The 25,545-nt window shown below is 47.2% G+C and overlaps 1 protein-coding gene across 1 annotated transcript in view; it reads right to left on the reverse strand.

Moving 5' to 3' along the window:
- The window catches only part of LOC139279920 (mitogen-activated protein kinase kinase kinase 5-like), a 241,117-nt gene that overhangs the window by 69,578 nt on the left and 145,994 nt on the right, over positions 1 to 25,545 (reverse strand). Inside the window, exons 8-13 of the mRNA XM_070899242.1 lie at positions 21,332 to 21,444; positions 11,849 to 12,008; positions 8,985 to 9,138; positions 8,040 to 8,147; positions 6,831 to 6,880; positions 5,862 to 5,957 (exon numbers count right to left, since the gene is read on the reverse strand). Coding sequence (XP_070755343.1) covers positions 5,862 to 5,957; positions 6,831 to 6,880; positions 8,040 to 8,147; positions 8,985 to 9,138; positions 11,849 to 12,008; positions 21,332 to 21,444 — 681 coding nt within the window. The remainder of the gene's footprint in view (positions 1 to 5,861; positions 5,958 to 6,830; positions 6,881 to 8,039; positions 8,148 to 8,984; positions 9,139 to 11,848; positions 12,009 to 21,331; positions 21,445 to 25,545) is intronic.

Below are 25,545 nucleotides of genomic sequence, written 5' to 3' on the forward strand. Positions count from 1 at the left end.
TGGCAATCGGACATCATACCCCTATTAGCAGCCAGTCAAGGTAGGGTGGAAAATTTCAGATGGATTTAAAATAAAATTTAAAATGTCATCACAGATCTCAGAGTAAATGAAGGAGCGAGGCTGTGCTCTGCTGGGACCCACATCCTAGTTCCTACAGCTTGCTTTTTCAATAACACCTTCCTTAAAAAGAAAGAGTAGTTTCAGCAGTTTTAAAACCCACTTCAAACTGGCCTCAACTCTGCTCTGTGATGGGTGCCGGACGTTGGGAATGCATCCTTACTCTACAGAAAGCAAACTCAGGACCCCAGGCTAGTACTGGTTGTATCGTGGACTGGTTGGAGCTTTCATCACATGACCTCCCACCCCCACGTTGGGTGCTCGATACAACAATGGGTTAGTAACGGTGGCTGAAATACCCACAATCCTCTGTGCCCCAGAACTCGCTCTCTCAATCTCATGGTTTTATCTGAGCGTGTGCGCACCATGGCCCCATTGCATCCTGCTGTTTGTCGGGAGCCTGGCCAGAGCGACTGAAAAGAAATTCTCATTCTTTCCTGACTGCTCGTGGGAGTGCCCGAGAGATTGATCTTTAATTCTGGGAGGCTCCAGGGCAACCTGTGAGGGTTGGCGGCGACCCCCACCACAGGTGCCCAGCAGCCGGGCATGTGGATTTGCCTTCGAACCACTGAGCGCCAAAGAGACAGTAAGCTCGCCGTAAGCTCACTGGCCCATTGAAGGGCCTGAAACAGCAGCTCAGGTGTGCAAGGGAGCAAAAGTAAGAACCGGGCTTCCATTCTGCAAAATATGTAAGAAAGAAAGACTTGCATTTATATAGCGCCTTTCAAAAAAGGAGGCAGACAAAAAGCAGGAAATTATAGACCAGTTACCCCAACATATGTCGTTGGGAAAATGCTGGAGTCCATTATTAAGGAAGCAGTAGCAGGATATTTGGAAAAGCATAATTCAATCGAGCAGAGTCAGCATGCAGGGTGGATAAGGGGGAACCAGTGGATGTGGTGTATTTGGATTTTCCAGAAGGCATTTGATAAAGTGCCACATAAAAGGTTACTGCACAAGATAAAAGTTCACATTATATTCTCAAAGAACTCCAGCAAATTTGTCAAACATGGTTTCCCTTACATATAACCATGCTGGCTCTGCTTGATTGAATTATGCTTTTCCAAACGTTCTGCGACTGGGATAATATATTAGCATGGATAGAGGATTGGCTAACTAATAGAAAACAGAGAGTCGGGATAAATGGGTCATTTTCTGGTTGGCAAAAAGTAAGTAGTGGGTTGCCGCAGGGATCGGTGCTGGGGCCTGAACTATTTACAATCTATATTAAATGACTTGGATGAAGGGACCGAGTGTAATGTAGCCAAGTTTGCTGATGATACGAAGATGGGTGGAAAAGCAAATTGTGAGGCGAACACAAAAAATCTGCAAAGAGATATAGACAGGCTAAGTGAGTAGGCAAAAATTTAGCAGATGGAGTGTAATGTGGGAAAATGCGAGGTTATCCACTTTGGCAGAAAAAATAGAAAAGCAACTTAAAATTTAAATGGCGAAAAATTGCAAAGTGCTGCAGTACAGAAGGACCTGGGAGTCCTTGTGCATGAAACACAAAAAGTTAGTATGCAGGAAGGCAAATAGAATGTTGGCCTTTATTGCAAGGGGGATAGAATATAAAAGCAGAAAGGTCCTGTTACAACTGTACAGGGTATTGGTGAGGCCACACCTAGAGTACTGCATACAGTTTTGGTCTCCGCATTTAAAGAAGGATATACTTGCATTGGAGGCTGTTCAGAGAAGGTTCACTCGGTTGATTCGGGAGATGAGGGTGTTGACTTATGAAGATAGGTTGAGTAGGTTGGGTCTATACTTATTGGAGTTCAGAAGAATGAGAGGTGATCTTATCAAAACATATAAGATAATGAGGGGGCTCGACAAGGTGGATGCAAAGAGGATATTTCCACATAGGGGAAACTAAAACTAGGGGACGTAGTCTCAGAATAAGGGGCTGGCCATTTAAAACTGAGATGAGGAGAAATTTCTTCTCTCAGAGGGTTGTAAATCTGTGGAATTCTCTGCCCCAGAGAGCTGTGGAGATTGGGTCATTGAATATATTTAAGGCGGAGATAGACAGATTTTTGAGCAATAAGGGAATAAGGGGTTATGGGGAGCGGGCAGGGAAGTGGAGCTGAGTCCATGATCAGATCAGCCATGATCTTATTGAATGGTGGAGCAGGCTCGAGAGGCCAAATGGCCTGCTCCTGCTCCTATTTCTTATGTTTTAATGTTCTTAAAATGTTTTTTCAGTGATGTAGATTGAAGAATAAATATTGGCTAGGACACCGGTGTTGGCTCCCCTGCTCATCTTCGAAATAGTGCCATGGGATATTTTAAGTCCACCTGAGATGTCCACCTCGTTTAACATCTCATCTGAAAGACGCACCGCCGACAGTGCAGCACTCCCTCAGCACTGGAGTGTCAGCCTAGTTTTTTGTCCTCAAGTCTCTGGAGTGGGACTCGAATCCACAACCTTCTGACTGAGAGGCAAGAGTGCTACCCACTGAGCCACAGCTGACACCCATATAGAGAAGTTTCAACTTTGCAAGGAGCATGGGTTAGACCTGTAGACATTCTGCTCTGAATTGACCAATGGATCAAAGTGCTGGAAAGCAGGTATCTACTTGAAGTGAGTTTTTGCAGACTCAGTCCTAGTCTCTCTGAGACACAAAAGATCCCCATAATTGGCAGGAATTGGCAATCTCACTCAAAGGGGCCACAGGATGGCTAGTGTGTGAAAGAGGAAGTGCCACACGTGAGTGTTTACCTGGAGTTTGGGGTGAGGCACCGTGCTGGGGTTGGATGGAGGGAGTTTCGCTCTGTATCTAACTCCTGCTGAGATCGATAGATTTTTGTCGGGTAAGGATATCAAAGGATATTAAGCTAAGGGGGAAAAATGGCGTGCTCGATTTTGTTGACACCTGAGGCTCGGTTGATTTCTAGACAGTACCGGAACCACCTGCCGGGGCTGCACTGCTGACAATGGGCAAATTCTGCTCAGTGCACCTCTGTTAAACAGGCAGGGCAGACACCCAGCACCCCTTTCCCCCTCTATTGGGCGGGGGGGGGGGGGGGGTCTGACTCTGATGGGGGTGAAATCCTGTCCTCCTGCAGCTTTAGAAACCTCTGTCATTCAGATGAGGCGCTAAACCGAGACACTGCCTACCCATTCAGATGGACGTAAAAGACCTCTATAAATGAAATCAGGAAGTGTTTTTTTTTACACAAAGGGTAGTGGAAATCTGGAACTCTCAACCCCAAAAGGGGAAGTGGACACTGGGGGAGCTTTTAAGACTAGGATCGATAGATTTTTGTTGGGTAAGGATATTAAGCTAAGGTGGAAAAATGGAGTTAACATAAGAACATAAGAAATAGGAGCAGGAGTAGGCCATTTGGCCCCTCGAGCCTCCTCCGCCATTCAATAAGATCATGCCCTCTCCCCATACCCCTTATTGCTCAAAAATCTGTCTATCTCCATCTTAAATATATTCAATGACCCAGCCTCCACAGCTCTCTGGGGCAGAGAATTCCATAGATTCACAACTGTCAGAGAAGAAATTCTTCATCTCAGTTTTAAATGGGCGACCCCTTATTCTGAAAATATGCCCCCTAGTTCTAGATTCCTCCATGAGGGGAAACATCCTCTCTGCATCTACCCTGTCAAACCCCCTCATAATCTAATACGTTTCAATAAGCTCACCTCTCATTCCTCTGAACTTCAATGAGTATAGGCCCAACTTGCTCAACCTTTCTTCATAAGACAATGCCTTCATCCCTGGAATCAACCTCATGAACCTTCTCTGAACTGCCTCCAATGCAAATATATCCTTCCTTAAATAAGGTACAAATCAGATATGATCTCAGTGAATGTTAGAACAGGCCCGAGGAGATGAATGGCCTACTCCTATGGCCTTCCAATGATCCCTGGTCTGTTTTAAGAGTTCTCAATGCATTTGAATTCTACCAGCAATGCTGGAGATGGACCATGGGGGGTGCTAGATTCCTATTCAGTGAGCAACAATCCAAGCGACTGCCAAATGCGTGGAGAGCTTCCTGGGGCAGCAATAGAATAACAGATTTATTTTGTGGCAGCAAGCAGTTGTTATTATTTTAAGTTCATTGCGGCTGTTTTTTTTTATCCTGGAAGCTATCTAACATAATCAGGAACTGGTCATGCTCATCTGTAAATCCTTTAATTCTGTCTGCAGTGATGGAATTAAGCTGGAATCCAGAATCTGTGTTTCACATTTCATTATATTTTGGAGGAGAAGCTTCGTCAGGGAGAAAAAAAATTGAATTTTTAGTTGAAAGGGGACCCGCTGGTGAGGAGGCAGTCGCTGGGTCTGATGTTTGGTCAAACAGGTGGGTTTTAAGGAAGGTCTCAAAGGAGGAATGGGTTAGGGAGGGAATTCAAGAGCACAGGACCTTGATGGCTGAAGGCATGGCAGCCAATGGTGGATGCTGTACAAGAAGCCGGAGACAGAAAAAGTGGAGATTTCCCGGGAGGGTTGTAGAGCTGGAGGAGGTTACAGAGATAGGGAGGGGCAAGGCCATGGAGGGATTCGAACACAAGGATGAGAATTTTAAATTGGAGTCATTTGGGGACCGGGAGCCAATATAGTTCAACAAGGACAGGGGTGATGGGCGAGCGAGACTTGGTGTGAGTACAGGATACAGGTAGCAGAGTTTTAGAGGTTTATGGACAGTGGAGGATGGAAGACAGGTGAGGAGACCATTGAAATAGTTGGGTCTGGAGGTAATGGATGAGTGTTTCGGCAGCAGATGAGCTGAGGAAGGGTCGGGGACCGGAGATGTTACCGAGGTGGAAGTAGGCAGTCTTGGTGATGGAGAGGATATGGGTCGGAATCTCAGCTCAGGGTCAAACAGGACACGAAGTTGCGAACATTCTGGTTCAGCCTCAGACTGTGGCCAGGGAGGGGAATGGCTAGAGAATGGAGTTTGTGGCAGGGACTGAAGATAATGGCTTCGGTCTTCCCAGTATTTAATTGGAGGAAACTGTGTCCCATCCAGGACTGGATGTCAGACAAGCAAGCTGACAACCCAGAGGCAGTGGAGAGGTTGAGAGCGATGGTAGAGCTGAATGTTGTCAGCATACATGCGCAATCTGACTCCATGCCTGTGCATATCTCTAAGGGGTAGCATGTCAATGAGGAAGGGGAGGGGGAGCAAGGATAGATTTGTAAGGATACCAGAACTGAAAGGTTATAAAGAGAAGAAAAGACAGAGGTGACCCGATAGAGATATTTATGGAGTGATTTGATAGGGTAGATGTAGAATAGATGTTTCTACTTGTGGGGAGTCCAAAACTAGGAGCCATCAATATGAGAGAGTCACTGATAAATCCAAGAAGAAATTCAGGAGAAACGTCTTTACCCAGAGAGTGGTCAGAATGTGGAACGTGCTACCACATGGAATGGTTGAAGCGGATAGTACGGATGCATTTAGAAACATAGAAAATAGGTGCAGGAGTAGGTCATTCAGCCCTTCGAGCCTGCACCACCATTCAATATGATCATGGCTGATCATGCAACTTCAGTACCCCATTCCTGCTTTCTCTCCATACCCCTTGATCCCTTTAATAGAATTTATGGGTAAGGTAGATAAGTACACGAGGGAGAAAGGAATATGTTGATGGGGTTAGATGAAGAAGGGGGGGGAGGAGGCTCATGTGGAGCATAAACACTGGCACGTACCTGATGGGTCAAATGTCTTGTTTCTGTGCTGTAATTCCATTTAACATGATGTAACCCTATGCAAGTGAGCCCTACCTTTTGCAGTGCAGTTCAGTTGGAAAGTAGAGCTGGAAATCGTCCGAGTTGTGCAACACGTAGAGGAAGCAGCAACGCTCGTTGAACTTTGAGACGCTGGAAAGGAACAAATATCACAGCTCACATTCTGCGTTGACATCTTATCATAACTGCCACCTGTGCGAGCCCGGCCTGGACCTTTCAGCGACAGACTGAGTGGACACCGGCTGAAACACAGCACCATAGGGGTCCACGAATGAGTAACAGCCATCGAGCCCTCATACTACTCACTGCTCACCGCTTCTATCAGATCAATCTCTGACCATTTTCTCCCTCCCTCAACTTAGCACTAACCCATTCTTCCTGTTATACCCGGCATCGATACACCAACCCAGTGAATGCTACAACTTCAGCAGCGAGTGTTTGAGAAGCCAGCCCCTGCACCCAAAGAGATTGCTCCTGGAGTTATAGTTGGCCCCTTCTGGTTTACTTATCTTATCTGCCCCGCGCTGTCCTTTTCTGTTCAAGGTCAAGATAACTTGTCGATTACATTCCTTTAAAAAACACTTGGATCATTTCCAGCCTTAACCTTGTTCAGTTGAGAACAGATTGTTCCTCCTGTTCAGAGCTGAAACTAGGGCAGCCAATCTCCCAGGAAAGATTAAAGATTAATTACTCTGCTGTGAGCAACCCAGGGAGAGGCAATAATAAACATGGTGTGTTTTCTTTCATTGTCTTTGAAAACTTTTATTTTTTAAGTTATAAAAATATTGAAAATGGGGAAAGGCTGTTTGACTGGACGGGGTTTTGGAAGCGGGGGGGAGGGGAGGAGGGGGTCATGTGATGAAACCTCCAGGAATATAGCCAAGGGGAGTTGGTGACCCGACCTGGAGTACAAGGCCAAGAGCCTGGGTATAGTTGCAGGATAACTCTTTGTATGTAACCTTCCAAGCTCGGCCCAATGACAGGGCGGTCTCTCCTTGCACTTACCTCACACCACGGATAGAGGCTGCGTTGAAGGTCCATGTGTGGATTCCATTCTGTCAATTAAACAAACGCCATTAGAGGCCGCACTCAAAACTGTGCCGATTAAAGACATTCGTTAATTCAACTTCATTATCCATTATTGTTGTAGTTTCCTACATTACTACAGTAAATACACTTCAAAAGTACTTAATTGGCTGTGGAGCGCTTTGGGACGTCCTGAGGTCGTGAAAGGCGCCAGATAAATGCAAATCTTTCTTTTATTACCACAGAAGTGGGTAAACGGGAAAGAGTTGTTGAAATTAATGCTTTTCATTATTACAATTATTAACCTGAAATTGTAAATTTGCAGGGCTTTGGGGATAGAATGGGTAAATGGGACTAACTGGATAGTTCTTTCAAATAGCCAGCGTAAGCATGGTGGGCCGAATGGCCTCTTTCTATGTGGTAAAGACAGAAAGACCTTGCATTTATATAGCAGTGTTCACGAACTATGGACGTCCCAAAGTGCTTTACAGTTACTGAAACACTTTTGAAGCGTAGCCACCATTGTAATGTAGGTACGATTCTATTGAAGGGAAAAGTTTATTGTTGGGATTTACATACGAAATATTGGAGATATCTCTACACTCACTGCAGCCCATTAACCACCTCTTGGTAACATGTTTTATGCTTTGAAACCGTTGCTCATAAGTAGCTAGGGATGAGGCACGTTAGCCAGAAAGTCAGGGTGGAAATTCTACCCTCCGCCCCCACCCCTTGCCAGTTACCTGCTAGGGATCTTTATTCATTGTGGGGTCCCGGCGGGAATCCCACCAGAGCCACTGCTGGACTTCCCACTGCAGCATGCGAGAAGGTGGCAACAGCATTAAAGGAACCCAAAAAACCCCCAGGAAGCGAACTGAAGGTGAGGAGGTCCCTTGACCATGGTACCCTGACCCCAACAAAAGTCCACCAACCTCAGTCTTGAAAGCTCCGGTTGTTCCAGCACCCATGGCTTTTAGGGGGCGAGAGCTCCAGATTTTCACCACCCGTTGTGTGAGAAATACAAGCCAGGTTGATGCACAAACTAACCCTGTAAACCACAGTATCATTTCCTGACCAACCCATCCCATAATTCGCCGATATCTTCCCAGGACGTTACCAGCGAGGAGCAGAGAGCATTTGCCGTTGCCCCATTGCCAGCGCAACGATGTGGTTGAGAGAGTCAGATACCTTTTCATCGGGTGAAACGTGCTGCATGCTCACAGCCTTGTCCGTGTCGCTGTCGCTCACAGTGAGGTGGGTGGGTTGGAAGATCTTTGTTGGCTCCAGGATAAGGACCTGTTGCAGAAAGTAATGGGCGAGATCTCAGACAACCTGCAGGGTCTCTCACTCAGAAGGTCACGGAACGGTTTGGTAGGTTGCTCGGTACTCAGGTTTGGGATCGTGCCCACCGTCAGATTTCACTCAGCCCAAACCGGGGGGTGAAACCTGGGATCTTCCAGATTCCGCACCGCAGCAGGCCATGTTGTAAAAACCATCGGGGGAGCCCCACTGAGGAACAGAAGACTGTAATGTGTCTTGGAGCTGATTAAATTGTAATAAATTCACTGAATAAGCAAAAATGTCGATACATAAGGCTAACTTTTTAGTTCTTATTCACATTTCACTTCAATTCCTGAAGTTAAAAATTTACGGATCTTTTTCTGTGACCTTAGTGTCCCCGGCTAAGATTGTAGCAACTTCTCCTTGCATGAATGCCCAAGGGACATTTCAACCGACTAAAGGGCATTTTTCTCCACTGGGGTAATAAATTTCTCCATTCGCTAACAGTGGGTGTAGACGTATGACAGAACTGTTCTGTATTGTGTAGTCACACGATGTACCTGGTCATAGTGCGTACAGTCACACAATGTACCTGGTCGTAGTACATACCACATGCCCAGTCTGTGCAGCATCAGCTGCTTATGTGTGCCACGTGCTCAGCTCATAGCACGTTCCCAGACGGTAGAGTGTGCCCATCTGAAGCGTGCACCTAGCCAGCAGCGTGTTCCAGCTGATAGCATGTGCCATGCATGCAGTTGGTAGCATTTGCCCAGACGATAGCATGTGCCCAGCCAGTAGTGTGTGCCCAGTGTGTGCCCAGCCGGTAGTGTGTGCCGTTCGCTTTCCCCTCACCAGGAATTTGTCAGTGGGCGCCTTGTTTCTGCAGATTGACAGCAAAAATTGCATCCAGAAGTCCACTAGCTCCTGTTTGGCCAGGTGCTGCTCGCCGGTGTCAGTCTTGAAGCGCCTGTAGAGTAGGTAGGTTTCCATTGCTGATGCCAGGTACCTTGGGAAAGGCAGGGGAATGCGGAGAGTCAAAATCATAAGCATAAAATGGGTTTTTATTAACACATAAAACTCATTCTCACCCTCAGGTAAATTGGGAAGCAGAACAAGGTGAGAGAGGTTAGTGCGGGAGAATGGAACTCTTTCTATTTCAGGGACCCAGTGTTAGCATCGAGCAATCCGAAGTCAGATGCAGAGTGAAGCCCCCTCGTCTCTCTGAGGCAGATTGCTAATTTTATGTCAAGTGGTGTAAAGATGTGGCAGTTTTGTACTGTGGGTGCACATTTAGTGGGGCTTGGGCTCGGTTCAATTGCACCAAATAGCTTCCCTATAAGTGCGACACCACTCCACTCCCTCCACCCATCTGAAGGACACCCATTTTAACCCGCAGCGCAAGACCCCTGACCCAAGCGCAGCACGACTTGCTAAACTGTTCACCTATTTGTAACGAGGCCCTGACTGCTCCCTATCTCCAGCCATACCTCGTCAAACTGGTCTCCTCTTACACTGGAGATACTCAGTCAGGTCCGCGATCCAAACTGAGCTTTGCTTTTGGGTAAAGGCAGTAGTTAAATTGAGCAGCTTTGCTGCGGGGAAAGGAAAGCCCAGGTGAGATTAAACGTGCACTGGCAAAGCTTTGCTCAGCTCTGGCATGTAACACAGAGCCCCAAGGATGCAATCATCAGCACACAAACAGGAGTGCAGAGGTTGCAGACCCATCCAACCTACTAAATATTGGCCTCGAGCCTCCTCGGGCTTCTTGGTTCCCTGGATGTGAGGTTGCTGACAAAGCCGCATTTATTGATCCCATGCAGTACTGAGGCAGTGCTGCACTGTCAGAGGCACAGCCTTTCGGGTGAGATGTTAAATCAAGGTCCCGTCTGCCCTCTCAGGTGGACATAAAATATCCCTTGGCACTATTTCGAAGAAGAGCAGGGAAGTTCTCCCTGGTGTCCTGGCCAATATTTATCCCTCAACCAATACCACTAAAAACAGTTGATCTGGTCACTATCATGTTGCTGTTTGTGGGAGCTTGCTGTGCATAAATTGGCTGCTGTGTTTCCTACATTACAACACTAACTACACTTCAAAAGTACTGCATTGGCTGTAAAGCACTTTGGGACATCCCGAGGTTGTGAAAGGCGCTATATAAATGCAAGTTCGTTCTTTCATCCCTTTGTGCATCTGCGAGTCCACGTCAGCGGTCACACCGACAACAGATAATGCTGATTGGAGTCACGTGTAGACCCGACTGGTTAGGAGTGGCAGGTTCCCTTCTGGTGTCAGCCCAAAAGTGGTCAATAATCAATTTCACAACTTGAACTCATGACCTTTGGCTGCTCGTCCAGTACCATAACCGCTATACTACCATACCTGGATTGAAGAGTCAGTGTGCCCCGTGTGGCTCAGAGATATACAGGGATTCAATCCCCTGTCTGTGTTGGTTAAGCTGGTCACAGCTGGACTGCTGTCACTGACTTCGGCATCTGTGGGCTAAATATCCTAACTAAATATTTGGGAGACTGAAGCCACTGTCTTCAGTCCCTGCCACAAACTCCGGTCCCTCTCCCTGACAACTGTTTGAAGCAACCTTGGTGTAGTATTTGACTCCGAGATAAGCGTTGGACCACATATCTGCACCTTCACTAGGACCGCCTACTTCCACCTCTGTAACATCAACAACAACTTGCATTTATATAGCACCTTTAAAATAGAAAAACGTCCCAAGGCGCTTCACAGGAGTATTATCAAAAAAAATTTGACACCTAGCCACATAAGGAGATATTAGAGCAGATGGCCAAAAGCTTGGTCTAAGAGGTAGGTTTTAAGGAGTGACTTAAAGGAGGAAAGAGAGGTAGAGAGTCGGAGAGGTTTATGAGGGAATTCCAGAGCTTAGGGCCCAGCTAGCTGAAGACATGGGGCAATTATAATCAGGGATGCTCAAGAGGCTAGAATTGGAGGAGCGCAGATATCTCGGAGGGTTGTAGGAGATAACAGAGATAGGGAGGGGCGAGGCCATGGAGGGATTTGAAAACGAGGAGAATTTTGAAATCGAGGCGTTGCTTAACCGGGAACCAAAGTTGGTCACTGAGCACAGGGGGTGATGGCTGACTGGGACTTGGTGTGAGTTAGGACACGGGCAGCAGATTTTTGAATGACCTCAAGTTTACATTGCCCGACTCCACCCCTGCCTCAGCTCATTTGCTGCTGAAACCCTCGCCCATGCCTTTGTTACCTCTAGACTTGATTATTTCAACGCACTCATGGCCGGACTCCCATCTTCCACCCTCTATAAACTTAAGCTCATCCAAAACTCTGGGACCTGGGACTAGTTACTGAGCCCAACAGTGAGAGGGAGCTGAGAAGGGTTACAAGATTTGATCGTGTTAAGGGAGCTAAAGGAACATGAGTAAAATCGTTCTATGGGGTACTTGAAAGGTCACCTAATTTTAAGCATTTACATTAAACACTGACAAGTTTAAGCAATTCCCCTGATAACATCAGCAGTGCATATTATAAGACAAATATGCAAAAAATGCTCCCACAGGAGATGGGAGTGGGAGTGGGTGGGGGCGAAGGAACTTTAATGAGTCACAATTTATTTCAGTTAGTTTCTCAGTAACACTGTGATGGTGAAACTGTCTGTTTGAAATACATTGTGAGATCGCAGCAATCCTTCCAGATCCAAAGTTGGCTGTCCGCTGACTTACCAGACAGGCGCATTCAGTCTGTACAGCTTCTCCGAGGCCTGAATGATTTTCATCTGGTCGTTGAATAAGATGCTGGCGCCCAGGAAAAACCCCACATCCCAGTAGAACTGGATCTTCTCCAGACTCCCCTTGCGTCCCAGCAAGCTGCTCAGTTTGACACCTGCGTAAGCCCAAAAGGAGTTCCATTAGGTCACCGATCCCAAGAAGCACCCCGAGCGTGCACGCGCTTCAGTCCGAAGAGGTCCACGCTGGCCATGGCTGGGGCTTAATGCCCCACAAACAAATCGCAAAAAGTCTGAGCTCGGATTTCAAAAGAGAAATATCAGAAATCTGTTGAAAGGTCTGATTTGACTGATTACTACTCATTTACCAATCTTTATTACATCATCATCATCATAGGCAGTCCCTCGAAATCAAGGAAGACTTGCTTCCACTCTAAAAGTGAGTTCTTAGGTGACTGTACAGTCCAATACGGGAATTACAGTCTCTGTTACAGGTGGGACAGATAGTCGTTGAATGAAAGGGAGGGTGGGACTGGTTTGCCGCACGCTCCTTCCGCTGCCTGCGCCTGGTTTCTGCATACTCTCGGCGACGAGTCTTGAGGTGCTCAGTGCCCTCCCGGATGCACTTCCTCCACTTAGGATGGTCTTTGGCCAGGGACTCCCAGGTGTCGGTGGGGATGTTGCATTTTATTAAGGTCCTCCACCAACCTGACTCCGCCACACAATCTTTATTACAGTGTGCTGCTGTACAACATACTGCATATCCCCAGAAAACGGAGTGCATTTACATGCGTTGAAATCGATGCCCATATATCTGGACTTTGAATGAAAGCATTTGGATAATTAAGCATTAATGAAGAACATTACCAAATGAGTGAAACAGGAGGTGGCACCGTACAATATAACGCAGGACATATATCACCGTTCCTTCACCGTCGCTGGGTCAAAATCCTGGAACTCCATCCCGAACAGCGTTGTGGGAGCACTTTCACCACACGGCCTGCAGCAGTTCAAGGAGAAGGCCCACTATCATCTTCTCAGGGCAGTTAAGAATGGGCAATAAATGCCGGCTTTACCAGCGATGCCCACATCCCCAGAATGAATTAGAACAAAGAAGGAGTATACTTTAGAATATGGAGCTGTGTAATCAAAGGAGCAAAATACTGTACTAAGTTTCTAAATCAGGAGAATAAAAGCCACAAGATGTTATGCTGAAAGTGTATCGTGCTCTGCTCAGACTACACCTTGGGCATCATCCAGTTTTGGACACTAAGAAGCAAGGGAAATATTGGTCCGAAAATTACGGTTGGGCGCAGGCCTCCGACCAAAATGTTTTTTCCGAAAGTACCTGGTGGTCCCGGAGGAACGTATACTTGCGGTCCAAGGCCTCCTCTCGCAGCCCAGCGTGTGGGCTCACACATCCCAGGAATATAAACGCAACCTGGGATCACATGGGCCTGGGCCACCAATGAACATGGAGTATTCTCACTGATAATAACAGGAGCCCCGTTTGTACGAGCTGCGATTACTATCAATGGGAATACCCCCAAAAACACAGAAACACAACACAATAAATAAAAAATAAGACCTCACATATTTAAAATTAATTGAAATTAAATTTAATTAAATGTTTTAGAAAAAAAATATTTTTTTGAACTCTTTAAAAAAAAATGTTTTAATAGGAATAAAAATAAATTTACCTTAATAGACAGGGTTAACGTTTAATTTTTCTATGTTTTAAAACTCTTACGCTGGTCAAAGTAAGCCATGTTTTTACCAGGCGTAAGGGTTTGAAGGACATTCGCTGGGCAAGGGTTGGGCAAACAGCCCAAATCCCCGCCCGCGAAGGCCCTTCCCCTGGGGATGCGCGCGATCCGTCAAAATTCACGCATCGCACGCTGAGAAGCGGAACATGCAAGGCCTCCGCGGGAGCGTGTGCTCATCGTACATACCCGGAGAGGCCGCAATTTACGACCCATTAGGTACCTTGAGGTGGCCCGGGGAACCACAAGATCAATGCCCAAGTATCAGAAGGCTGAGCGGTGAGGCAAGAACAGAGTAGCCTCAAAAGAAGGTGACTGGAGAAGGGTTCTTCATAGGAGCACATATCACCTATACATAGAATCACAGAAACAGGCCATTCAGCCCAACTGGTCTGTGCCGGTGTTTATGTTCCACACGAGCCTCCTCCAACCTTACTTCATCTCACCCTATCAGCATATTCCTGTATCTCTGTAGCTACATAGCTTCCCCTTAAATGCATAGTCGCCTCAACAACCTCTATGTAGTACCAAGTTTATTTCCCCTAGTTTTGGACTCTCCACACGTAGAAACATCTTCTGTAGATCTACCCTATCGCACCCCCTCATAATTTTAAAGACGTCGGCCTTCCCTTTGCTAGAGAAAACGCTTCAGCCTGTTCAGTCTTTCCTGATGGGTATAACCTCTCAGTTCTGCTATCATACTTGTAAATATTTTTACACCTTCTCCAGGGCCTCTATATTCTTTTGTAATACGGAGACATATTAAAACAGAACACATTATCTTGAACAGTATTTCAAGATGAAACATGACAGTCAGGAAAAGGGGCACAAGCTCAAACTGAATTTTAAATTCGTTCTGGGATGTGGGCGTTGCTGGCAAGGCCAGCATTTATTGCCCATCCCTAATTGCCCTTGAGAAGGTGGTGATGAGCCGCCTTCTTGAATCGCTGCAGTCCGTGTGGTGAAGGTACTCCCGCAGTGCTGTTAGGGAGGGAGGTCCAGGATTTTGACCCAACAACGATGAAGGAACGGTGATATATTTCCAAGTCAGGATGGTGTGTGACTTGGAGGAAAACTTTCAGGTGGTGGTGTTCCCATGCGCCTGCTGCCCCTGTCCTTCTAGGTAGTAGAGGTCATGGGTTTGGGAGGTGCATTCGAAGAAGCCTTGGCGAGTTGCTGCAGTGCATCTTGTAAATGGTACACACTGCAGCCACGGTGCGCTTGTGGCGGAGGGAGTGAATGTTTAAGGTGGTGGATGGGGTGCCAATCAAGCGGGCTGCTTTGTCCTGGATGGTGTCGAGTTTTGTGAGTGTTGTTGGAGCTGCAACTCATCCAGGCAAGTGGAGAGTATTCCATCACACTCCTGGCTTGTGCCTTGTAGATGGTGGAAAGGCTTCGGGGAGTCAGGAGGTGAGACACTCGCCGCAGAATACACAGCATCTGACCTGCTCTTGTTGCCACAATATTTATGTGGCTGGTCCAGTTAAGTTTCTGGTCAATGGTGACCCCCAGGATGTTGATGGTGGGGGATTCGGCGATGGTAATGACATTGAATATCGAGGGTAAGTGGTTAGACTCTCATTTGTTGGAGGCAGTCATTGCCTGGCACTTGTGTGGCATGAATGTTACTTGCCATTTATCAGCCCAAGCCTGAATGTTGTCCAGGTCTTGCAGCATGCGGGCATGGACTGCTTCATTTTCTGAGGAGTTGTGAATGGAACTGAACACTGTGCAATCATCAGCGAACATCCCCACTTCTAACCTAATGCTGGAGTGAAGGTCATTGATGAAGCAGCTGAAGATGGTTGGGCCTAGGACACTGCCCTGAGGAACTCCTGCAGAGATGTCCTGGGACTGGGATGATTGGCCTCCAACAACCATCTTCCTTTGTGCTCGGTATGACTCCAGCCAGTCGAGAGTTTTCCCTGATTCTCATTGACTTAAAGTTTTACTAGGGCTCCTCGATGCCATACTCTTGTCAAATGCTGCTTCGATGTCAAGGGCAGTCACTCTCACCTCACCTCTGGAATTCAGCTCTTTTGTCCATGTTTGGACAAAGGCTGTAATGAGGTCTGGAGCCGAGTGGTCCTGGCGGAACCCAAACTGAGCATCGGTGAGCAGGTTATTGGTGAGTAAGTGCTGCTTGATAGCACTATCAACAACACCTTCCATCACTTTGCTGATGATTGAGAACAGTCTGATGGGGAGGTTAATTGGCCAGATTAGATTTGTCCTGCTTTTTGTGGACAGGGCATATCTGGGCAATTTTCCACATTGTTGGGTACATGCCAGTTTTGTAGCTGTACTGGAACAGCTTGGCTAGAGGCACTGCTAGTTCTTCAGCATGACAGCCGGGATGTTGTCAGGTCCCATAGCCTTTGCTGTATCCAGTACACTCAGCCGTTTAAGATATCACGTGGAGTGAATCAAATTGACTGATGGTGGGGACGTCAGGAGGAGGCCGAAATGGATCATCCACTTGGTACTTCTGGCTTAAAATGGTTGCAAACGCTTCAGCCTTGTCTTTTGCACTCACGTGCTGGGCTCCGCCATCATTGAGGATGGAGATGTTAATGGTGCCTACTCCAACTTATGGTCCACCATCTTTCACAACTGGATGTGGCAGGACTGCAGAGCTGATCTGTTGATTGTGGGATCGCTTAGCCCTGTGTATAGCATGCTGATTTTGCTTTTTAGCATGCATGTAGTCCTGTGTTGCAGCTTCCCCAGGTTGGCAACTCATTTTTAGGTATGCCTGGTGCTGCTCCTGGCATACTCTTCTACACTCCTCAAAAACCAGGGTTGGTCCCCAGGCTTGATGGTAATGGACAGAGTGAGGGATATGCCGGGCCATGAGGTTACAGATTGTGATGGAATACAATGCTGCTGCTGCTGATGGCCCACAGCGCCTCATGGATGCCCAGTTTTGAGCTGCTCGATCTGTTCTGAATCTATCCCATTTAGCACGGTGGTAGTGCCACACAACACGATGGATGGTGTCCTCAGTGTGAAGATGGGACTTTGTCTCCACAAGGACTGTGCGGTGATCACTGCTACCAATGCTGTCATGGACAGATGCATCTGCGACAGGTAGATTGGAGAGGATGAAGTCAAGTAGGTTTTTCCCTCGTGTTGGTTCTCTCACCACCTCCCGCAGGCCCCTTCTGGCAGCTATGTCCTTCAGGACTTGGCCAGCTCGGTCAGTAGTGGTGCTACCGAGCCACTCTTGATGATGGAGATTGAAGTCCCCCACCCAGAGTACATTCTATGCCCTTGCTACTCTCAGTGCTTCTTCCAAATGGTGTTCAACATGGAGGAGTACTGATGTAGGGTGATAGGTGGTAATCAGCAGGAGCTTTCCTTGCCCATGATTGACCTGAAGCCATGAGAATTCATGGGGTCCAGAGTCAATGTTGAGGTCTCCCAGGGCCACTCCCTCCCGACTGTATACCACTGTGCTGTCACCTCGGGTGGGTCTGTCCTGCCGGTGGGACAGGATATACCCAGGGATGATGATGGAGGAGTCTCGGACATTGGCTGAAAGTTATGATTCTGTGAGTATGACTATGTCAGGCTGTTGCTTGACAAGTCTGTGTGACAGCTCTCTCAATTTTGGTACAATCCCCAGATGTTGGTAAGGAGGACTTTGCAGGGTTGACTGGGCTGGGTGTGCTGTTGTCCTGTCCGAAGCTGGTGCCAAGTGGTCCGTCCGGGTTTCTTCTTCTGATTGTTTCTCGCAGCGGTTTGTCACAACTGAATTGCTTGCTAGGCCAATTCAGGGTCAGTTAAGAGTCAACCACATTGCTGTAGGTCTAGCGTCACATATAGGCCAGACTGGGTAAGGACAGCAGATTTCCTTCCCTAAAAGGACATTAGTGAACCAGATGGGTTTTTACGACCATCCGATAGTTGCATGGTCACCATTACTGATGTATATTTACAGATTTAATGAACAAACTGAATTTAATTTGAGCTCATGTCTCTGGATCATTGGTTCAGGACTCTGGATTACTAGTCCGGTAACATTTCTACTCTGCGACCGTTCCCGGTGAAAATGAACTGAACTCTGGAAGACTTTCTTCATTCAAAGAGTAATGAATGTTTGGATACACTTCTAGGTATGGTAATGGAGCAGAAATGTAGGGGAAATGTGGTCGGTGCAAATATTTCTTTGTGAACAAATAAGCGGAAAAGGGCTATGTGGCCTTTTCACATCGGTATTTTGCTTAGGATCAAGTAACATTTACCATGTGGGTACAAAGTAGCTTGATGTATACTTAATTTTGAGCAGATATATAAACACTCGGTTGACTTGTCCCAGTTTACATAAAAATCTTAACAGCAGAGCACATCATGCAAACACTTCAATATGCTGCAGAAGCAATGCCTGATCATGCAAATATGTACCATTTCGAATGGTTGAGCAACATCAACATGGAATCGGATATTAAAACCCAATTTATGAGGCGAGATGATGGGTTTACTGCACCGTAATTCTGATGGGTCTTATGCAAACGGGCGACTATGTAACATATAAAATAACAGACTACAGGTGCATTAATTGAAATATTTAAAAAGAATAATAATCCTTGAGATGTGGATGTTGCTGGCAAGGCTGGCATTTATTGCCCAGCCCTCGTTGTTCAGTGGTTTGATAAAACTGAGTGGGGGCAATTTCGACTTCAATGGAAATAAAATACAGCAGAGATGTATAACGGGCCACAAACTCGATAGCGCTCGTTTTACACCATCACCCAGGGTCAAAGTTACCCCCACCCGCCTCCCCAGGAGCTTGCTAGGTTACTTCAAAGTCAACCACGTGGAACCCTCACCCATGCCTTTGTTACCGCTACACGTGACTACTTAAATGCACCCCTGGCCGGCCTCCCACATTCTACCCTACGTAAACTTGAGGTCATCCAAAACTCGGCTGCCCGTGTCCTAACTCGCACCAAGTCCTGTTCACCCATCACCCTGTGCTCGCTGACTTACACTGGCTCCTGGTTAAGCAACGTGTTGATTTCAAAATTATCATCTTTGTTTTCAAATCCCTCTGTGGCTCCACCCCTCCCTATCTCTGTATTCTCCCCCCGCCCCCCTCCCGTGATATCTGCGCACCTCTAATTCTACCCTCTCAAACATTCCTGATTATAATCATTCAACCATTGGTGGCCGTGCCTTCTGTTGCCTGGGCCCCAAGCTCTGGAATTCCCTGCCAAACCTCTCTGTCTCCCCACCTCTCTTTCCTACTTTAAGACGCTCCTTAAAACCTAGCTCTTTGACCAAGCTTTTGGTCACCTACCCTAATTTCTCCTTATGTGGCTCAGTGTCAATTTCTTTGTCTTATAATACTCATGTGAAGTGCCTTGGGACATTTTACTATGTTAAAGGCGCTATATGAAAACACACTGTTGTTGTTGTTGTGGAGCTGGAGCCATAGACATAAGGATGGCTTCCGTAAAGGACATTAATAAACCAGTCCCTGTAAAGTGAGCACCTATACATTCCATCTTTTGTGCCCTATGGGGATTGCATTCCAAGTTGCAATAGAATCCAAGAATCCTACTCACTCAGGTCCTACTTTATGGAAGATCACAGTACAAGAGTCGGATTCGATAGATCCAGTTCAAGATCTGTCACTAGTGCAGTCATAAAGGGCCTCCTTCAGTAATTTCTAGGATTCCATTGCAACTTGGAATGCAATCCCCATAGGACACAAAAGCCGTGGGAATGTACAGCGGCTCACTTTACAGGTAACAGACAAGTAATCAGACTGCAGATCCATCATCAACAACGGTGGAACATGAGGGTGGAATGTGAGTGATGTACCAGCAATAAAATATCTTGCGACTTCCACTTAAGTATCTATTACAAAGAATCACATGGCATTTACAGCACAGAAACGGCTCAACTGGTCCGTCTGGTGTTTATGCTCGACACAAGACTCCTCATATCCCTGTCCATCTCACCCTATCAGCATAGCCTTCGATTCCTTTCTCCCTCATGTATATCTAACTTCCCCTATTACGGTGTCAATAACAAGTGTAATTACTGTGAGTTACATCTGTAGCACCGGACAAACTTTCTCTGACATCCCAGCATTAGGTTTAGAAATTTCCAGGCGAATATTATGCTTCTTCTTCTGAGGCAGTCCCTCGGAGTCGAGGATGACTTGCTTCCACACGAAAAGTGAGTTCTCAGGTGACTGAAGAGTCCAATGCAGGACCCACAGTCTCTGTCACAGGTGGGGCAGACGGTGGTTGAAGGAACGGGTGGGGGGGGGGGAAGCCTGGGTTGCCGCATGCTCCTTCCGTTGTCGACGCTTGGCTTCAGCTTGCTCTCAGCAAAGAGACTCGAGGTGTTCAGCACCTTCCCGGATGCTTTTCCTCCACTTTGAGCGGTCTTGGGCCAGGGATTCCCAGGTGTCGGTGGGGATGTTGCACTTTATCAAGGAGGCTTTGAGGGTGTCCTTGAAGTGTTTCCTCTGCCCACCTGGGGCTCACTTGCCAGTCGGAGCTCCGAGTAGAACGCTTGTTTTGGGAGTCTCGTGTCAGACATGCAGACGATGTGGCCCGTCCAGCGGAGCTGATCGAGCATGGTCAATGCTTCGAAGCTGGGGATATTGGCCTGAGCGAGAACACTGACGTTGGTGCGCCTATCCTGGCAATGGATTTGCAGGATCTTGCGGAGGCAGTGCTGGTGGTACTTCTCCAGTGCTTTGAAGTGCCTACTGTACATAGTCCATGTCTCTGAAGCATATAGGAGGGCGGGTATCACTACTGCCCTGTAGACCATGAGCCATACAACTTGGGGATGAAATGGCCAGAAAAAACTGAGTTTCGCCAAGTTTTGCCAGTACCCATCCTGATGTTGATTCAAACTGCATCCTACGAATAGCCCATGGGAGTGAAATTGGCCTGTTCAGGGTGCATAATTCGAATTAAATGACAATTTATCGCCCGGCGAAAGGGGAACCTGATTGACCTGGAATTGGGGTCATGGTGCATGAAAAAACATCCGGGTGGCATTGGAGGCTGTCTGTGCCAGCGCGGGGCAAACAGGGTGAGAGAGGGGTGAAAGCATGGTGATGTCACTCAGCGCCGCGCTGACAATGCCCTCCCCTTCTCTGAAAGCGGAGGGCCACTGCAAACTCTGCAGCTGCTTCTGTGGTGCCTACTCGACCACCAGGGAGGGTTTCGCCCACGCCTCTGGCCCGGCACCCGAGAGGGGGTGCCAGGCTTCCTGTTGGCGGCCCGGACTAACTAGCGGCCGTCATTGACAAAAAAAAAAGATGGTGGCCTTAGCGCAAGGCCCTCCCCGTTAAGGGCGGACGGGGCACCCCAGCCCACTGGTTTTGCGACCTGCTAAGCTGTCGGCGGCATCTCCCCGTGCCAACCTTGCTTGCGCGGGGCAATGTCCCCCACGGGGCGATGACGTCACTGCCATGTGCGCCGCCACCCGGGACGAAAACTATGGGGTGGGACACAAAGCCGTCTTCACCGCCGCCATCACGGGGTAATTCTGGGCGGGTCGCTTCCGTCACCTGCATCTGAACAAAAAGTCCTTATTGCCCCATTAGCGCCTCCCGGAGGCACCAAAGGTCAGCATTTACAGCTATGCCTTTCTAACACGGATTACAGTGAGGTAAATCTCTATTGTAATTCACGCATTGCTGACTAATTCTGACCCATGGAGGTGATTCATGCAATAAATGTTACCTATTTTTCGGAGATCAGATGAGGTGTCAAATTGATGTCCTGCTGCCATGAGGAACACAGCGACGTTAATCCCGGAGTGTAGCGTGGGCTCGTGCTCAAAAGCCATCCCATACCTGTGGAGAGAACAGCAAAGTTATACACATGTGCATCATTTCTTCTGTTACTGATGTGCCCCACTGCGTGTCACTGGAGTGCCAGTGCCCCGTGTCACTGGCGTGCTGTTCTGTCTGTGAAAAAGCCGGTCAGATTGTAGTCAGGAATGGGGAGATCTTGCTTGTATGATGGGCAGGTGCTATATTGTCAGTGACGTTTAACAGGTGCTGGGTATATGAAGCCTGAACAAGGTGTAAACCTTTGTACTTCAAGTGGCATCATGTTCAAGACCCACCAGTGTGTCCTTGAAAATGACTTGAATAACAACAATGTGCTTGGAGTCCGCTCAGACTGTGATAAGTACCACAAGCTTTTGGTCGGTTCGATGCCAGAAAGCTGGCCAAAAGTCAATTTGACGGACTTTGAGAATTTAATAAATGTATCATTTTGTTAGAGAAAAAAGTTTAAAGTGTCAGAGTTTTAAGTACTATCGTGGTCCGATTTACTTTTGTTTCTGTATAATTTTATGTCATGCAATAAATTAAAATGAGCAGCAGTCATAACCCGAGTTATATATTGTGTCCCTTTTGACTGCCATTGCTCTCCTGCTCCAGCACATGCTACTCCCTGGAGTGGTATGCCGCTATGCTGCTCCTTCCGCTCCCCAGCCTGCTCCGATGGAGCAAGGTCCAGGTCGGTGATTGGAGCGTGGGCAGATAGAGCAGGAGTGGCGAGGTCGGGGCGAAGAAGCGGCGAGAGATTGTACAGGGATGTGATCAGGGCCCAGGAGAGGTGTGCTTTAGGGCCCAGAAGATGTGAGGGCCCTGGGGCAGCACGGGCCAGCCCACACTGCGATATGTGTGCGCACTAGGTCCGTACATGGAGCTGGTCTCCAGTCATCCTGGTTAATCCTTGCCACTGGACCAAGATCTAGCTCTGTCAAGCCCGTGTGGTGGCTGGTGTGCAACGGCCACTCCATGTTTAAAAAATCCATGCACAGGCATCTTCCACCCTCCAAGATTTAATTCGGGACCTAGAATTTTAGGTCCTTCATTAAAACACCTGTGAACTTTTTGACGTGGAAACAAGTCATCTGCGACTCGAGGGACTGCCGATGATGATGATATATATTGTGTCAGACATTGGGCAACAAGTACTATATCTGATGTAATTGAGTTGATTGTTAACCCTGAGACACACGGCATCCCATTCACAGGCTTATGTTTTGGTTTGTCGGAGATGCAGGACTGTCTCCGGAAGTTGCCTTTTGCAGCAAGCTCAAGGATGTTGCAGGATGGCAGTAATCAGAACGGTACTCTGTCAGTTGAAGACTTTCGATGAGCATCGGTGTCTGTTTTGCGACAGTGTACTTATAGAAACATATGATCATAGAATGATGCAGCACAGAAGGAGACCATGAGGCCCATCGTGGCTGTGCTGGCTCTTTGAAAGAGCTATTAAATGAATTCCACTCGCCCGCTCTTTCCCCATAGCCCTGCAAATGTTTCCCCTTCAAGTATTGATCCAAGTGCTTACTGGTGGAAGTTCTAACTCAATATTGACAAGTTTTCTCGCTAATTGATCAATGAATCGGTTTTATAGGAAGGAGTCTCAAATGATTTGCAGATCATATTTTTTTACCAAGTTCTTTCATCGTCAACAGCCTCCATTATTTACCAACCATTTCTCTCTCCAATTTCGCTCCAGCTCAATCACAGAACTGTGGAACAGTGCCGAAAATTCTAGGGGCTGAAATTGCCCCCTCTATAAGCTCCATTACCGCCTCTAAGAGACGGGCGTGGAGCGGAGAGGTCTCACTGACCGAGGGCGGACAGATGGACCTATATTGCCCCCCGGGCCGGGTGCAGCGGGAACGGGTTTCCGCTCTGCCCATGTTCCCACCACGTCGGGCATGTGCCAACCCCATACCGACCGGCTGTGACCCCCAGTCCTCCTCCCAAAATGTAATTGTAATTATTCATTGCTTTAAGGATGTGATAAGAACATAAGAAATAGGAACAGGAGTAGGCCATACGGCCCCTCGAGCCTACTCCACCATTTAATACGATCGTGGCTGATCGGATCATGGACTCAGCTCCACTTCCCTGCCCGCTACCCATAACCCCTTATTCCCTTATTGGTTAACAAACTGTCTATCTCTGTCTTAAATTTATTCACTGTCCCAGCTTCCACAGCTCTCTGAGGCAGCGAGTTCCACAGATTCACAACCCTCAGAGAAGAAATTTCTCCTCATCTCAGTTTTAAATGGGCGGTCCCTTATTCTAAGATTATGCCCTCTAGTTCTAGTTATGCCTCCTAGTTCTAATCTCCCCTATCAATGGAAACATCCTCTCTGCATCCACCTTGTCAAGACCCCTCATAATCTTATACATTTCGATAAGATCGCCTCTCATTCTTCTGAATTCCAATGAGTAGAGGCCCAACCTCCTCAACTTTTCCTCATAATTCAACGCCCTCATCTCCGGAATCAACCTAGTGAAACTTCTCTGAACTGCCCCCAAAGCAAGTATATCCTTTCTTAAATATGGAAACCAAAACTGTACACAGTATTCCAGGTGTGGCCTCACCAATACCTTGTATAGCTGTAGCAAGACTTCCCTGCTTTTATACTCCCCCGGCACCGCACCGCCCCCTCCCCCCCCGCCCCTTGCAATAAAGGCCAAGATTCCATTGGCCTTCCTGATCACTTGCTGTACTTGCATACTAACCTTTTAGAAACATAGAAACATAGAAAATAGGTGCAGGAGTAGGCCATTCAGCCCTTCGAGCCTGCACCGCCATTCAATGAGTTCATGGCTGAACATGCAACTTCAGTACCCCATTCCTGGTTTCTCGCCATACCCCTTGATCCCCCTAGTAATAAGGACTACATTTCACTCCTTTTTGAATATATTTAGTGAATTGGCCTCAACAACTTTCTGTGGTAGAGAATTCCACAGGTTCACCACTCTCTGGGTGAAGAAGTTTCTCCTCATCTCGGTCCTAAATGGCTTACCCCTTATCCTTGGACTGTGACCCCTGGTTCTGGACTTCTCCAACATTGGGAACATTCTTCCAGCATCTAACCTGTCTAAACCCGTCAGAATTTTAAATGTTTCTATGAGATCCCCTCTCATTCTTCTGAACTCCAGTGAATACAAGCCCAGTTGATCCAGTCTTTCTTGATATGTCAGTCCCGCCATCCCAGCAATCAGTCTGGTGAACCTTCACTGCACTCCCTCAATAGCAAGAATGTCCTTCCTCAAGTTAGGAGACCAAAACTGTTCACAATACTCCAGGTGTGGCCTCACCAAGGCCTGTACAACTGTAGTAACACCTCCCTGCCCCTGTTTCATGCACAAGTACCCCCAGGTCCCCCGCTGTACTGCAGCACTTTGCAATTTTTCTCCATTTAAATAATAACTTGCTCTCGATTTTTTTCTGCCAAAGTGCATGACCTCACATTTTCCTACATTATACTCCATTTGACAAATTTTTGCCCACTCACTTAGCCTGTCTCTGTTCTTTTGCAGGTTTTTTGTGTCCTCCTCACACATTGCTTTTCCTCCCATCTTTGTATCATCAGCAAACTTGACGACATTACACTCGGTCCCTTCTTCCAAGTCGTTAATATAGATTGTAAATAGTTGGGGTTCCAGCACCGATTCCTGTGGCACCCCACTAGTTACTGGTTGCCAACCTGAGAATGAACCATTTATCTCAATTCTGTTTTCTGTTAGTTAGCCAATCCTCTCACCATGCTAATATATTACCCTCAACCCCATGAACTTTTATCTTGTGCAATAACCTTTTATGTGGCACCTTGTCAAATGCCTTCTGGAAGTGCAAATACGCCACATCCACTGGTTCCCCTTTATCCACCCTGATCGTTACATCCTCAAAGAATTCCAGCAAATTTGTCAAACAGGACTTCCCCTTCATAAATCTATGCTGACTCTGTCTGACTGAATTATGCTTTTCCAAATGTCCTGCTACTGTTTCTTTAATAATGGACTCCAACATTTTCCCAACCACAGATGTTAGGCTAACTGGTCTATAGTTTCCTGCTTTTTGTCTGCCTCCTTTTTTAAATAGGGGCGTTACATTTGCAGTTTTCCAAT

This window comes from Pristiophorus japonicus, chromosome 14 (assembly GCF_044704955.1).
Source record: "Pristiophorus japonicus isolate sPriJap1 chromosome 14, sPriJap1.hap1, whole genome shotgun sequence".
NCBI lineage: Eukaryota > Metazoa > Chordata > Chondrichthyes > Pristiophoridae > Pristiophorus > Pristiophorus japonicus.